The 16,070-nt window shown below is 41.7% G+C and overlaps 2 protein-coding genes across 2 annotated transcripts; both read right to left on the reverse strand.

The window, feature by feature from the left end:
* Positions 1-395: 395 nt before the first annotated feature.
* LOC127776724 (uncharacterized) lies at positions 396-8,051 on the reverse strand. Its single transcript, XM_052303251.1, has 19 exons — positions 7,838-8,051; positions 6,969-7,134; positions 6,643-6,870; positions 6,456-6,542; positions 6,223-6,312; positions 6,022-6,148; positions 5,769-5,869; positions 5,507-5,675; positions 5,273-5,394; positions 4,619-4,747; positions 4,431-4,529; positions 4,289-4,346; positions 4,139-4,214; positions 3,926-4,052; positions 3,688-3,845; positions 2,580-2,652; positions 2,302-2,496; positions 1,925-2,018; positions 396-1,467 (listed from the first exon to the last, which is right to left on the reverse strand). The coding sequence occupies exons 2-19, from the start codon at positions 7,041-7,043 to the stop codon at positions 626-628; spliced, it is 2,850 nt and encodes a 949-aa protein (XP_052159211.1). The 5' UTR covers positions 7,044-7,134; positions 7,838-8,051; the 3' UTR covers positions 396-625.
* Positions 8,052-12,024: 3,973 nt separating this feature from the next.
* Positions 12,025-13,466, reverse strand: LOC127775616 (60S acidic ribosomal protein P3). Its single transcript, XM_052301882.1, has 2 exons — positions 13,203-13,466; positions 12,025-12,321 (listed from the first exon to the last, which is right to left on the reverse strand). The coding sequence occupies exons 1-2, from the start codon at positions 13,398-13,400 to the stop codon at positions 12,160-12,162; spliced, it is 360 nt and encodes a 119-aa protein (XP_052157842.1). The 5' UTR covers positions 13,401-13,466; the 3' UTR covers positions 12,025-12,159.
* Positions 13,467-16,070: the final 2,604 nt, after the last annotated feature.

Here is a 16,070-nt window from a genome sequence, read left to right on the forward strand (position 1 = left end):
TGTGTCGGTATACTTTAAAAAAAATTGGCCTCACTAACTAAACACGGCCGTACTAGATTTTATCTAGCATGTTTTACCGTATTTTGGTGAGCTAGTAGATTTTAGAGCACTTTTTTAAACTGTTAAACAATATTATGTCTTTTGGAAAAACAATATGTAAAAGTTCTTTTAAGATATAAATAAATACATTTTTTTAGGATTATTGTAATTAAAACTTAACTGATCATTATCTTTCACGTTTTGCAAGCGCTGAGTTCATCCTCATCTAGATTCAGACATCTGTCGCAGACTCACGGGTTCTAATCTGGAATCTCAAATCATTTACAAGAGCATATTCGAATTTTCCAACATGGCATCACTTGGCACCTCACAGTTGCAAATGTTAACAGGAAAAATGAAACAAAAATCTTGTATACATGTATAATTTGGAGTATATATGATGAAGCCACATCCAAATGGCATAAATTTGTACTACTATATTGTACTAATACGTATACCCGGAAAGAACATTAATTTTTCCCCTCATTTTGTTATATCATCATGAGTTTACTCTTACCTAGCTACATGTGTATATGTATCAAAGTGTATAATGAAATGTCAGTAGTAGTGGCCTGGCAGGTTGGTGCTACTCCGGCGGCGCGAGGTTGAGCACCATGTCGGGGCCCTTGTCGCCGGCGACGGAGAACTCGTCGGGCACCGGCACGCCCAGCTCCTCGCACACCAGCCGGACCACGCGCCGCGTCACGCCGCCCAGCGACATCTTGTTCACCGTCACGGCCATGGCCAGCCCGTGCTCCACGTCGCAGAACCCCGTCGACCCGCCCATCCCGGAGTGCCCAAACGTCGTCGTCGCCACCTTCTCGCCGGCGCCGGCGCCATAGCCGTACCTCCTGAACCCGAGCCCGAACTTGCCGTTCGGGTGGATCATGCCGGAGAAGTCGCCGACGCCCATGAACGCGTCGACCATCTTGGCGCCGCCGTCGACGAACATGCTGCTGCTGCTGCCACTGCCGTTCCCGGCCACCACCGCTGACGCCGTCGACCCCTCGTCGCTGCCGTCGCTGGTGCGGAGCTGGGTGTACCCGTCCTTGTCAGCGACGCCGACATCATTCTTCGAACCTCCCTTCTTCTTCTTCTTCTTGGACGGCATGGTGGGGAACTTGGGGGTGTGGACATGGCTGCCGAGTGGCGGCTCGGAGCCACCACCGGAGTGCGGCGGAGGAATGGTGCCGCCTGCCCCCAGCGCGGCGTAGTATCGAGCCACAGCGCGCGCCGAGCAGTGGCCATTGGCAGCGGGGAGGATGGCGCGGCGGATGTTGAGCGTGTTGAAGAGGACAGGTAGGCCGGTGGCCATCTGGGCGACATTGCTGAGCAGCTCCTGTGGGACGTCTGGTCCTGCTCTGAATCCTGACAGCTTCTCGAGCTCCTCCATGTCGACTGTCAGTGCCGCAAGGCGAGATTCGACACCTGACAAGGGCGGAAAATCGATGAACATTACATATTCACATGTAGGATATTATCTACAACGGTAAGAATATAGCAGCAATTTCACTCATCAAACTTATGGAACACATCTCCAAAAGCGTGGGTGAGTATGTTTATGGAACATGTCAAAACAAGCCAGAGACAGAGAAAATGCGTTCTTTGGACAAGCATCGAACTCATGACTGTACTTCACATATGCATTGTAGTCTCTTTTCAAATAATCTTTGGAACAGTAATAATAGCAAGAATATAGCACCCCGCAAAAAAAAGGTAAGTATCTAGCGCAGCAATTTTTTCACTCATCAAACTTATATGACATGAACACGTCTCGAAAAGGTTAATATGTTTATGGATTTGTAGAAAAAAAAATATCCATCATTATATCAATGAGTACACCTATTTTGTTGAAAGCTAAACTGGGAAGTTTTGTTAGTTATACCTGGAGGAATGCCAATATATAGCTCCCCCTCAATGTGAAGAGGATGAACAATGGCCTCTTCTAGGACCTCTTGAAGCTTCTTTCCGGACGCATGCTATTATCACCAAATATCAGCTTTAGGATTCATGAAATTAAGTTCACACAGAACAGTGACATACAAACACGTGTTGTTTCAGTTATTTACTTCTACTTTGCCAATAGCCCATAACCAAAAAAATATAACTTGGTGGGCTGTGCATTTAATTAAGCCCATAACCAGATTAAAAATTAGTATAACTATGTGAAGCCATAAAGATCCACTGATCCAGTTAAAAAGGTTCAGTACTCCCATTGAAAATAAATGAACTCGGTGTATGTGATGCTCGGGAGAGACATACCTCTATGATTCCACCACACAGCCAACCAAAGGATAAGTAGTGATACATTTGTTCAGAACCCGGTTCTGTTTCCGGCGTACACTTGGTAATCTGGTGCAGCATCTCTTCCCAGTCACATACCAACAACGGATCACTCTTCATCACATCTCCCAATGCATTATGTAAACCAGATGTATGATTCAGAAGATGATGAACCTTTAGTAGAAAATTGCAAATCAGAGTCTGTTAATCCCAAGAAACAGTGTTTCAACAAACAACAAAAAAAGAAGTTCTAGTACCTTTATTAGCTCTTTTTTGTTAGTTCCGAATTTTGGCCATATATTGGCAACAGTCTCCTCATACTTCAACTTCCTGAAAGATAACAGTATGCTGTCAGCCTGTCACTAATAATAAAAAAACACTGGATATGAGAGGAAAGACTCTCATGTCAAAATTTATCAAGAGGGGTGAGGCTTGAACCTGGGTCGGCTAGCCCACATCTTGTGGTGCTAGCCAGAAGACCCCAGGCCTTTCTCAGCCTGTCACTAATGGATTGCAATGCACATAAAAGCCTAAGGTAGCAGGGAAAAGATGCTCAATGTTCTCTGTAGTACCATCACTGTTAGAGATTTAGAGGAGTTGCTTGCTTTATACAAGAATCTGATGCTTTATACTTTTTAAGCACTAGAATGTAGATAATATCAAGAAATATTGTGACCTGGATAACGTGGATGCAACTGCAGGAAACTACACTGCACCAATCTAAATTTTATGTTTCAACAGTGACTCACATGTCATAATTGTGAAGGATTGCCACCTGCACTAACATGGTTCAGCCTAATCATGGGAACACTGGCACCCATTCTCCATGTCCATTTTTATTGTTCAACATAGACTCACAGAAATACAGTACAACAATTTGATGCTTCAGATAAAAGTTGTTTGCGCATGTGAGTGACTTTGCCATGTATATAAAGATGGAATATCCTTATTTTGTTAGAATGTTAGTAGATCAAGAGGAGGCCTACTTAAACAGGGTGGCATACTACCATGCTCGTTACTGTTAGGCCAAATATTATTTTTGATACACTAGTAAGCTACTAAGATGAGGTATTCTAAATATAAGTCGTTTTGGAACTTCTAGCCACTTCTTCATCTTCTCTTCCATGCTTGACCTTGGCAAATAAATGCTAGCTCTCTCAACAAATAAATGATTCATATCTTTCATGTAGTATAAGTGTAGGGTAAAATAGTCAGTTCTGTTGTTTTCTTAATTCTTGTGCATAAGTCTAAACGACTTATTTGGAATCTGAGGTAGTATAATGTACTGTAATACGACGGCCTGCAAACATATTTACACTAGCATGTTAAGAAAAAAAAAACTTGGCATTGTGATTAAGCACTCACCCTTTGTCAACAAGCCAATGCACCATGCCAGCAGTGATACCCTTTGTCACTGAAAAAACTGGAAAGAGAGAATCAGGTTGAACAGGACGTGGATCATACTTCCCTAACGTACCAGCAGCGGTATCTATTATGACCTTTCCATCTTTATAAGCACAAACCTGGTAAAAGGAAGATTTGTAAGGCACCAATGAAGCAAAGTCATAGCATGTAAATGAATCGCATGAGATTATCAACCTACTTGTATTCCTAAAATTTTGTTGCTTCCCAACTCAAGCAGAAGGTTCCGCAGTTTAGACTCCACCTCTGAGTTAACAGGTGAGTCATAAATCCACTGACTGTTAGCTGTGGGCCCACGTGTCATACTCCTACCATCAACGAAGGCATAAATAGGCAATAAAAAAGATGCTTTACTCTAAGGCTCCTGCAAACAGTAGATAAACAGGCATCTCACCCTAGCAAAGTTGATTCAGCAAATGGCCTCATGATGTCTAGATAAACTATCCTAACATTTAGTGATGCTGATAGCCCTGCATAAGTGCAGATAATAGAGAGCATGTTACCATGATACTGGATATTTCAAAGGAAAGAATGAAAAACATACCTCTAAGAAGATTCAACACCCTCATGAATATAATTGCATCACCAGGGAAAGCATCAACCTGAAGGCGAGAAAATGTTCATGTAACACCTATTTCTTGGTTGACAAACTAAACACATATGAAGTAAAAGGCATGCCTACTCACTGGATTGAAACGTTGAACCTCCTTTTTATTCATTTTCATCTTTTCTTGAAGTGCCTTGACATTTCGTTCTCTTTGGTCATTCAATGTCTTTATGTTCTCCTAAAGAAAAGTCATAACCAAACAGTTAATCCAAACTTCAAATTAATACAAGAGGAGGGATACAGATTACAGTAGTGGTAGCCTCCTACCTTTGCTTCATTTGCTGTAGTGGACTGCCGAAAAAATACTGTAGCGATCTCCATAGCCTGCTCAGGCATGTCAACCCGCAGCTTAAGCCCCATCTCCGCAAAGGCTGACAGCAGTGCCACATGGTCTCCCTACCCATTGACATGTTAAATATCAGAAATGTAGTTTAAGAAATTTAATCATAGCATGAGCAACTGGTTCACAAACAGCAAAAGGTAGAATAAACCGAAGAACCCTATCTCACAAAATTTTAATTATCAAATTTTGACACGTCAAAATACTAGTGCATGTGGTCACTTAACGTTCCAGTGCACTTTCTAAGTCTCAAAGTTGATTCAAGGAACACCAAAGCATAGTAGAGAAGAAAATAAAGATTAGTTCCAGATTCTGTCTTTGTTTTCTTATAGCTTGTTAAATGTGATATTCATCTGCCACTTTGCAATACCACTTATGAGTAAAGACTGAAAGATAGGACTAAACTAGGATACAAAAAGATCGGAAAGTAAACAAAAATCCATTCTTGTTATAATAAAAGATCGCATCTACTCCAATGGAAATGGCTGCAGCTTGTAGATGCCAACAAGACAACCATGTTTGATTAACTCCATTATTTGTTTCCTTGTGTATGTATTATTTAGAAGATCAAAGTGTCAAACCTCAGCGCATGACAAAAACATCTTTGCTAGTGCCTGCCTCATTGATTGAGATATGCGTTTAGTAAGCCCAAAATCAAGGAGAATCGGCTTGTGTGGAGGTTCCTTGCTAACAAGAAAATTGCCTACAGAAAAATAATGCATTGTCAGCACAAATGAATTTGCAAGAATTACAGATGGAGAATAAAAAAGTTGAGGTGACAGAAGATCTCTTCAAGGCACATAAAATTGAAATACCAGGGTGAGGATCGCCGTTAAAGAAGCCATCAACGTATATTTGATGAGCATATGCACGGGTTATCTCCTCCACAAGTCTTTGCTTATCAACACCATATGCTTCTAACGAATCATTGTCATTCAAACGAATTCCATCCATATATTGCAAAATTAGAACCTTATCAGTTGACTGGTACACAAAGAAGAATGGATTAGATGATCTGTCAACTGAACCGGAAAAACTGACACAATGACAAACAGGATGAAGTAAAAGAACTCAGACCTGAATAACTTCTGGAATCAGTACGTCAACAGCACTAGAGACAGCACCACTCTCGCAATTGGTTTTTCGACTAAGATTACTGGAGACAGCCTTTGTGTTCTCTAAAATTAAGGATTTTATAGCATACATTATCAGGATGATATGTTCATTAGTGACTAGACCTTTACTTTTCAAAAAAATATGGATGAGTCACAAGAGCATGCATGTTCTTTTATATGGAGAGAGGAGTATGAGAACTGAAAGGGGTAATTACCTGCCTCATGGTTGAAATCAAGTTCCTTTGGTGCCTCCTTGCACCATTCATCTATCATCGGGTTAAAATTATATTGAGGCTCTGCCCATGCAATCCATTCAACTAATGATTTTGCATTCTTCAAATCCTGACAACATTAAGAAAATGATATAGCAATCCTGCACATTTTACATAAGTCCGTTTTTCAGAATAGAGGCAAACCTCTAATATGATATCTTTGATACCATCATGTTGGATTTTCACAACTACTTCTCTGCCATCTACAAGAGTTGCACGATGAACCTGTGCTATCTGACAAAAGTACATGAAGACTCGTATGAACATACTACCATGACAAAAAAAATTAGCAAGTTGCTCGAGGATTTCGTCAAAAAAAAACATACTATGAATTTCCATCAGATGAAAGAATTTCATTCCAATATAACAGAACTTACTGATGCAGTTGCTAGAGGATCCAGCACAAAATTAGCAAACAGATCATTCATGGGTTTCCCAAGTTCTTTCTCTATGGTTCCACGAACCTGAACATGAGAGACAAGAATTGAGTTAACGACTACGATTAACTACATGTTAATATTTGGATTGACTACAGATGAAGCAAAATTAGTTATAAGGATGAACCTCTTCAAGAGGGCGAGGAGGAAGCGAGTCCTGCAACTGCTTGAGGACATTTATGTAGGGTTCAGGAAGCACATCTGCTCTTGTGGATAAATATTGTCCCATTTTCACCCATAAACCTTCTAACTCTATCATCAGGTTGAGAACACGACGAGCATTTCGCTCGTGTGTTTTTGTCCATATAGCATCCTTTTTACCAGCGCCAACCCATTTAACTCTCTTCTGAACTGCCTGCTTGTACCTCAAGAAGATGTTAATCTGCTTCTACTAGTAGAATGGATTGAGACTTTTTATTGAAAGAACAGCATGAAGAAGTGATACAACCACACCTTATAGTCGAAGTATATAAACAAGGCCATGGAAAAGACTTTGAGGCGCCTGGTTAAGGTGTTTCCCCATCCCATTAGAAGTCAGCACAACAGCAGAAGAGATAACAAAAAAACTCTGAAACACCGTAGTTAACAACTCTAGGCTCCCGGCCAGACGGTTGATCTTCTGCAATGTCACAAGTACAAGAAGGTAAATCCAAATCAGCATTCCTTAGTCACTACCAATCACATGCAATAGGCTCAAAACTTCTTCATAGAAAGGACTGTTCTTCTGTTCTTGACAAGTCATGACAAGATAACGAATTCGCGCGACAGCTTGTATTTACATTAAATCAGGCAAAGACAGAGTTTAAGGAAAGCAAATAAAGCGTATAACTACAAAGAATACAGGTTTCTTCCTCACACCACATTCTTATCATGACAAAGGGATAAGCAAGCAGTTTCCAAGGAGCTACAACATCAGATGGTAGGTACTGGAAAGCCACCAAGGCATGCAAACAAGGAGTACTTACTTTTGCAGTAGAGCAGAAGAAAACAAACTACTACTAGCTTGTGTAGTATTAAGGCCTTTAAACATAAAAAGAAACGATTTTTTTGCTTGATCACATCAAATTGAGCGGATAAAACCCTCGGATATCCTCCGGGCATCCACAATTCCGCAACTTTATTACCTCAGAATCGAATCTAAATCAGGGGCAAACGACCTAACAACGAGTTCAGCTGAACTCCAAAAGAACATATTTTTTTCTTGGCCTCTCCAAACAATCTTCTACCCTACATCAGAGAAACCCTGAAGAAACCTGATTCCATAATGGGAGGGGCACGAAATCAACTCGATCCGAACAACAACAACAAGAAGAAGAACACACCGAGGACGACCAAGAACGAAGCGGCCGCGGGGTTGGGACGGGGAGGGTAGGAAGACGTCCACACCGCCGCGCACTCCGGAGACCTTCCCGCCGGTGGTGCCGCGCGCAGGGAGGGGAGGCGAGGTGGGGGACTCCGCCGGGAAGAGGAGGAGAGAGAGAGAGAGAGAGAGAGTTCAGAGTTCAGACAGGGTGAGGCGAGGGAAGAAAGGGAGATAGATGGAGAGGAGCAGGGGCAATTCTGGCAAATTTTCATCGTTTTTCTCATCCTTTTATAATTTTTTTTGAAAGTTAAATTCTTGACACTGTCAACTTGAAACCTGTTTCCTTCCAAACCGGTGGCAAGTACAGTAACAACAATCATATATACGAGTAGTCCCTATGTCATTAGAGAAGTGTATGGATGGTCTCTAAAATTATGTGGGTATATTACCTGTGTGTCTGAACTTTAAAAATACATTTCTGGCTCCAAAGTTATCATGAGTGTGTTCAAACAAGTTTCAATCCACTTTATGTGCTGACATGGCAATATCACGGTGGCACTTATATGTTAGTGTGACCCACATGTCAACCATATAGAAATAAGTTTTTACTATTTTTATTTTCTATGTGACTAACGTGTAGGCACCACTGTGATGCCATTTCAGTGTATGGAGCGGTTTGAATACTATTTGGACCTATATGACTTCAAAGACAAGTTCAGAAACCCGAAAATCCATTTTGAAAGTTTATGGATGTTGATGATACACCTGTACAAATTTAGGTACCATCCACGTACTTCACTCTTTTTTACAGTGAAAAATGGTTTTATGTTTTCGGCTTATGTAAATAGACACATAACCAATAAGCTTTAGAGTCAAAAATGAGAAAAATCGAGTGATGGGAAAAGTCTCCATCTCCTCTGACAAAATGACTACCTGAATTAAAAGCTAAAACAAGTAAAAAAATTAGCAAATGGTTACACAGGTGCTACGCCATCTAAAATGTTACAAAACATAACGACTACCAAAACCAATAATATAGCATCATTATGCATAATATCTATTTGTTCTTTTATCCTTGTCACCAAACAATATTCATATTTAGAATTCGACTACTTTTTGTAAAAAAATAATAAATACTTAAATAGATGTCACTTTTATCGAAGTGTATTATATATTAAACATAATTATTAACTTTGTTCATAATAATCTAGTCATTTAAAAATACATTAAAGTTTGCCACAATACTGATCAATGGTGATAATTATATAGGAATTGAGGGAGTATCATTTTTAGTGGTTTTGAGAATTAATATAAAATTTTTGGGGAGGAGGATTATAAGCTCTTTTTTCAGGGTGAAATTGTAGGCATCTAATGTCATGTTTGTATAAAAGAAGCATAGTTTATCCATTTTTTGTGCTGTTTGGCTGTAAAGAGGTGGATTATTTTTTCTTGAGTGGGATTGGAGAATCGAATATATCTTTTTTGTTTCATTTGGATATGACATGTGAGCATCCAATGAATTTGTAATCTTTTGAGAGAAAAAAAAAATCATGCAACACCTTAAACAGCACTAAAGTAAGTCAGTCGTTGATATAGATAGTAGAGCAAGATGACATTGAACTCAATGTGAATACACAAGGCGCAATAAAATCGCCAGCATTACTACTTGCTATGGCCAGATAGCTGCAAATTAATCACTGTAGCACGACACTATTTATGCAAAAAACATCATGTATTTGGAAGGCCTTAACAGCAGTTAACTGATGGCAGGAGAGAAAGAAAGAAATAAGAAGAGGGGGCAACAAAAGTAATAAAAATTCAGATGGACAATCCATAGATTATTTTTTTTAAAAAAAAAACAGACCAGTCCATGAAATTAACCTGCATATATTTCAATGAGCAAGTAGACTTCAGACAGCTTGGAAACTTCTTGGCCAATTTCTTGACATACTACGTTGCTGTCGGCTTGTCGCTGTCTCTTTTATGGTGCACCTATATTGTTTTTTTCCCCCCAAGTTTTCATTTACCCTTTCGCAAGTCTCAAATTGATTCGATCCTAGAAGAAGAGGAGATGGAGACGCACCGAAGGTCTCTGAACATGCAAGAACCTGTCATTTTTTCCAATGGGAGATGATCAAGGTCAGACTGAGAATGTGGGTTCATGAAAAGTCTTCAAAGGCGGCCAATGACTTCTCTCATACACACTGCCAATTCCAACAGCAAAGTTCATGAAAAAACTACGGCGACCACTCGAGGAGAAAGTCTTTCTGCCCATCGAGAGAGAATGTACACTCGTTTTGTACATGTCACCACTCACCAAAAAGTCATTAATATATTTTTTTCCTATATATAAGATGGATCAATATGTGAAAGGGCATGTAGTTTAATGGTTGCAGTGACCTGAGTAGCATCCCAAAGTTCTAAGTTCAAATCTTCATATGAGCGAATTTTAGATTGGGTTGTTTATAAGGATAAGTTTTTAGATGGGTTTGTTTGCGGGGCTAAATTCCCAATTTTAATGAATACACATATTCGGTTAGATATACAGGCCGGGTAAAAAAAATACCCTTCTCAAAAAAAATACATGCAGAGGAACATAGATATCAATATGCCGAGGGCTGTAGAGACCGATGTGCAGTAAGCGTATATCATGACTCATGACATAGTTCAGAATTTCAGATATCACATATTGTTTGAGTCGAGTGATAGCATGCAGCGAATATCTGATGAAATATAGATAAACAGGGACTTAAGGGGGCATTAATAAAATACTTCTCCGTTTAACAATGTAAAACTTTTAGCATTACCCATATTCATATAGATATTAATGAATCTAGACATATGTGTGTGTCTAGATTTAATATAGCTAGAAAGTCTTACATTATAAAACGGAGGGAGTAGTAGTAATAACCGAGTACTTGAAATTGCATAATACTACTGCAAATTAAAGGAACTGATTCATTTTTAATGTCACCATTAAGAACTTGTTCCTTTTGAAAGTCATTATATAAAGCATTATATTCTGAACTTGGGAGGAAAGAATAAGACCTTATGAATAAAGTTTATGAAACACATGGTACCATTTCAAAGTCGAGAAGAGAGATCATTGGTGTCAAGTTCAGTACTCACTGGGGTAGTTGACCCACTTGACTCATGCAGTTCCTGTTGATCTGTCTTTTTCATCAGGCATTGATGCCCAATTGCCCATATTACCATCACTCAAACTCAATTATCATGTGATATTTTAGCATCCTTCTGTTTTCATAGACAGAAGTCTGCAGAGAAGAAGAACCACACCTACCAAGCAAAGTTGGGCCGGAATGGGATTCTGACGTACATGCTGGGCCAATATAAGTTGGGCCGCAACGGGATTCACACATTGGGTGCAGAGTTTACATGCTTATGGAAATCTTCAGTAATATTCACACATTGGTTTTCGGTTTTTTAAATGTGTATGTATTTACGCGTACATAAAGTTTGTATACACGTATATAAAGTTTGTATATGTGGTGTTTTTTTGCTTTTTCTTGGTTTTCGGTTTTTTAAATATGTATATATTTACGTATACAAAGTTTTTGTACGACATAAAGTTTGTATACAACAATGTATTAGTACTAGTAGTATAGTACAGTAGTACTCCCTCCGTCCCATAATATTATAAACTAGTACTAGATGGGACGTTTCAAGGTACATACATATGTCCAAATTCGTTGTACCATGAAACGTCCCATCCACATCCAGTCCTAGATTTTAATATTATGGGACGGAGGGAGTAGCAACTAGTAACAATGTTGTACCATGAAACGTCCCATCCAGTCCTAGATTTTAATATTATGGGACGGAGGGAGTAGCAACTAGTAACAATGTAGTAGCACTAGTCCTAGATTTTAATATTATGGGACGGAGGGAGTAGCAACTAGTAACAATGTAGTAGCACTACTAGTAGCAACAATGTAGTACATAAGACTGAGTTTACATTCCTATTACAGAGTTCGGACAACACAATTGCTAGATGCTTTCTCGCAGTGTCTGCTTATGAAGAGCAGATGTTTTCTATGTTTCAAAAGAGTCTCTGATTAAATATCTGGTATTTAGTACTTATAACCCAATCAAGAATAGATTTTGCATGTAACTTGATTATAACATTCTGTTGATGCAAAACACAACATAACAGAAATATGAAGTAGAACGGAAGTAACACAGATATAGCCAGCATTCCAGAACACAATTTCTCTTAAGAAAGATTTCACAGGTTCACAAGCCTCTGGTTCATATGCATAGAACAACAAAACTACTGCAAGAACGCCATGACAAATTTGTGGGATACAAGCAAAGTGATATCTAATCAAAGAGGGAGAATCCAAGGTCGTCCTCGCTTTCCTCCTTCTCTTCTTCCTTCTTCTCCTCGGCCTTGGGGGCTTCGGCAGCAGCCCCACCCGAAGCGGCACCAGCAGCAGCACCTCCACCAATCGCGGCACCACCACCAACGGCACCAATGATCACCTGTATGAGAATTGTGGTCAGCACTACATAAAATGGTATGACTTATGAATGCCGAGTATAGCTTTGGTTGACACACTAGTCATCAACAATACACAGACAATGGCATGCTAGGCTACCAACAAGCTAGAATTGACTTCACATATACATTGGTTACTTTGTGACATAAATTACCGATAAACAGCAGGAGAACTGATAAGAATCCGATATAAGATCACAGAGACACATGCAGTCATGCTAAGAATTATACTGAAATCTACAGCTGCCAATTTCAATTATCTGGCTAGACAATTTAGTCGCTTCAGCTTATTCATATTAGTCAAACAATTCTCTCTCTCTTACTAAGGTGAGCTTTGTGTCAAAGCCCACAAATATTTTCTGGGATCTAACTAAGAACCATGTCCACCTGTATAAACAGCAAAACAACTAGACGCAGCTACAAGGCACAATCTTGCCCAAATAAAAATACACACGAACAAATGATGCTGATGGCAATGCTGACCAAATGATCAGAAGATGAACCTCTGGATTAAACTAGCATTGTAATTGCACTACAAAGCAACAAAGACTCAAAAATTATGTGTATCATCCCTCTGTTGACTGCAAACTGCAACGAGATGCATTTGAACCGCCACATAACAAGGACAGAATATCACCAAACATACATTGAACATGAAACATCAACTTACTATCAATCAATTCAAAATATCGCATATGTGAAACAAATGAGCTATTCAGATCCAGCTAGAACACTAAAGGGCTAGCACGTGAATCGCAAGAAGCCAAGAACTAGACAAGCGCAAGCATACAGTTAGATCGGAAGCAGAGATGATTGGGGGAACAGAGAGCAGGGCACGATGGGAAGGGAGGGGGAGCAGGCAGACCTGGAAGACGGCGGAGCTGGGCGAGACCATGGAGAAGGAGGACTGGACCCCGGCGGCCGAGTCGGCGGCGGACGCGGCGGCGACGAGGCGGCGCTGCAGCTCGTAGGGGGTGGCGGCGGAGGCCTCCAGCTCGCCCTTGAGCTGCTTGCCCGTCCACTCGTCGCCGGCGCTCCGGCACACGAAGGTGTACACGCCCATGTCGGCTTGCGCTTCGCGGCGGCGGCGGCGGCGGAGTTGGAGGATTCGGGAGGTCGGAGAGGCGGAGATCGAAACCCTAGCTGGGTTTCCTGAGCTTATGTAGTGGTGTTCTGGGCTGGCCCATGAAAGGCCCATGTAGAAACTCTTCCAAATTTTGGCCCAGCCCAATTGCAAGAACATACCAAACCACCTGTAATCTATATTTTTCGTTCCTCTACTTTCGGCCAGTCCAATACATCGTAGAAAGCTTCTGCAAGTTCAATTCATGGTTGTAGGGATAACATTACGAAATTAAGTAATCTATCTTGTTAACAAGCTTGTAGACAACCATGTCTTTTTCACTGGGCAAAATTTGCCGCAGGACACGTAAAAAACGTGTAATTGATTGAGAGACACCGCGAAAACGTGTCACGACTGATGGACACTAAAAAAAATGTGTAATTGGCCGTAGGACACCGGTCGCATTATTTTATTATTTATGGTTAAAAGAGGTGAGATATTTTTCTAAGTACCCGGATTCCCCCCTCTCTTTCCTTCTTTAAACACCGGTGGGTCCCACGTGTCATGGACAGTGATGCTTAATCTAATTTTTAACCACCTGGCCCACGCGTCATGGACTAATTTGTTCCTAATTAATAGGGTGATTACTATTTGCTAATCATAAGTGGGGCCCACATCTCTCTCCTATCCTTCTTCTTCCTCACGCATGCGGCGGAGCGGAGGAACGGCGTGTGGCCGGCGCGACAGCTTGAGCCGGGACGGCTCGGCGCGCGGTGGAAAAAGCGGCGATGCTCCGCCAGGGTCTCACCGCCGGCGAGGGCGAGGCGCGGCAGCCACCATACGCACGGCGCGCGCGTCGGGGCGAAGGAACGGCACCGACTGCAAATCTGCAGCAACAGCAGCCACGAGATCCACAACGTGAAGAGGTAGTTCATCGCGACGTAGTGCTTGACTCGGCGCGCACGACGAGGAATCGGAGGAGGCGTAGCGCTGCGTAGAGCGCGCACAGTGCCACCGGCTTGAGCAGCGCCATCGACCAGAGCAGCACGATCGTCGCCGACGACAGCGACCACACCACCGAGCCCAGCGCCTTCGCGTCCGTCGACGAGTCGCTCAGCGTTCGCCACATCAGCTTCTGCCCCGACAGCGCAAGGACGCCGGAACATGGTGCTCTACCATGCGGCGTTGCCGGCGCACATACCAACGCTCCATTATCACACTAAGCAAGCAACAGGAATAAAGAAGAAGACCATGAAAAAAGAAAAGGGCAAAATTGACATTTCGCACAGCTTTTCTCTCCTCAGCTAGGTGTATATATTATTTTATTGCTCATAGTGTCCACCAGCAAATTACATATTTTTTGGAGTGTATTTCAGCCGTTTCACGATCTTGTGATGTTCCTTAGCTAATTACACGTTTTTTAAATGTCTTGTAACAAATTTTACCTTTTCACAATGTCATTATAATTGCAATTTAAAAAAAAAATTGCAACTTCTGCAAAATCATTTCTTTCATGGTTGTACGATATCTCTATGAACTTAAGTTAATATGTGCCGCAAATCAGCGTGTAGGCAGCCAAAACATCTGCTTTGATTTCAAGTGCACATATTCACATGTAAACTTTTGGGCAAACCCAAGAGTTGGAAGCGCACTTAAGTTTTTTTTTTGAGTTCATTAATGTTGATGATGATCAATCCTTTTAGGTCCTGTTTGGCACAGCTCTAGCTCCCAACTCCAACTTACCTGGAGCCGGAACTGTGCCAAACGGTCCAAATCCTCTGTTTTTGGAGCGGAGTTAGCAGAGCTACTCCATAATTTTGTACTACGGGGGTGGAGCTAGGTTTTTGCTGCTCCACAGCTCCACTCCACTCTAAAAGACCCACTACCCTTTAATTTTTTAGCATATTTACAAAAAATACCACTCAACTACCCCTCCACACCTCCTCTCCCCCATTCTCTCTCCTCCTCACATCCTCCTCCCGATCTGCATCGGTGGGCGGCGGCGGCCGTGTCGGCGGCGTTGGCAGGCGACGGCGAGCGGCGGCGGCGAGCGGCGGCGGTGGCGGCCACGGCCGCGTCGGCGGGCAGCGGCGGGCGACGGCAGCGTCTGCGGCGGCGGCCGGGACAACGACGAGCGGCGCATGGCCGGCGGCGCGGAGACGACGCGGGGCCGGCGGCCGGCGGTCGGCGGCGCGCTTGGGATGGCCAGCGGCTGGGTTTTCTTTTTTTTACATTTTTTTTTCAAATCTAGAGCTACAAGCTAGCCAAACACTTTTCAACAGTCTCTAACTCTAACCGGAGCTACCTCTCACTAGAGTTGGAGTTTACTGTACCGTGTCATTGTATGTTTGATATATGATTGCATCATTTTCTCAAATAAAATGTGTAATTGAATTTTTTTATTTTGATGCTAACTTTGTTTCTTTTTGCCTGCCTTTTTTTTTAAGAAGAAGATCGTTGTTGCTATTGTGAGCATGAAGGGACCAGGGTTACGTATCTGCGCATTCAGTGATCTGTTCAATGCAAGAATCATTAAGTGGTGGGATGATAAGTTTTACTGGAAGCTTCTTCTTACTTTATTGCCTTTTCAGCCATACATATACAAAGAGGCAAAATATAACAATTTTAGGTATGAATCTGGACATACAGTTGTCTAGATTCATAGCTAAA

The sequence above is a fragment of the Oryza glaberrima genome, chromosome 6 (assembly GCF_000147395.1).
Source record: "Oryza glaberrima chromosome 6, OglaRS2, whole genome shotgun sequence".
Classification (NCBI taxonomy): Eukaryota; Viridiplantae; Streptophyta; class Magnoliopsida; order Poales; family Poaceae; genus Oryza; species Oryza glaberrima.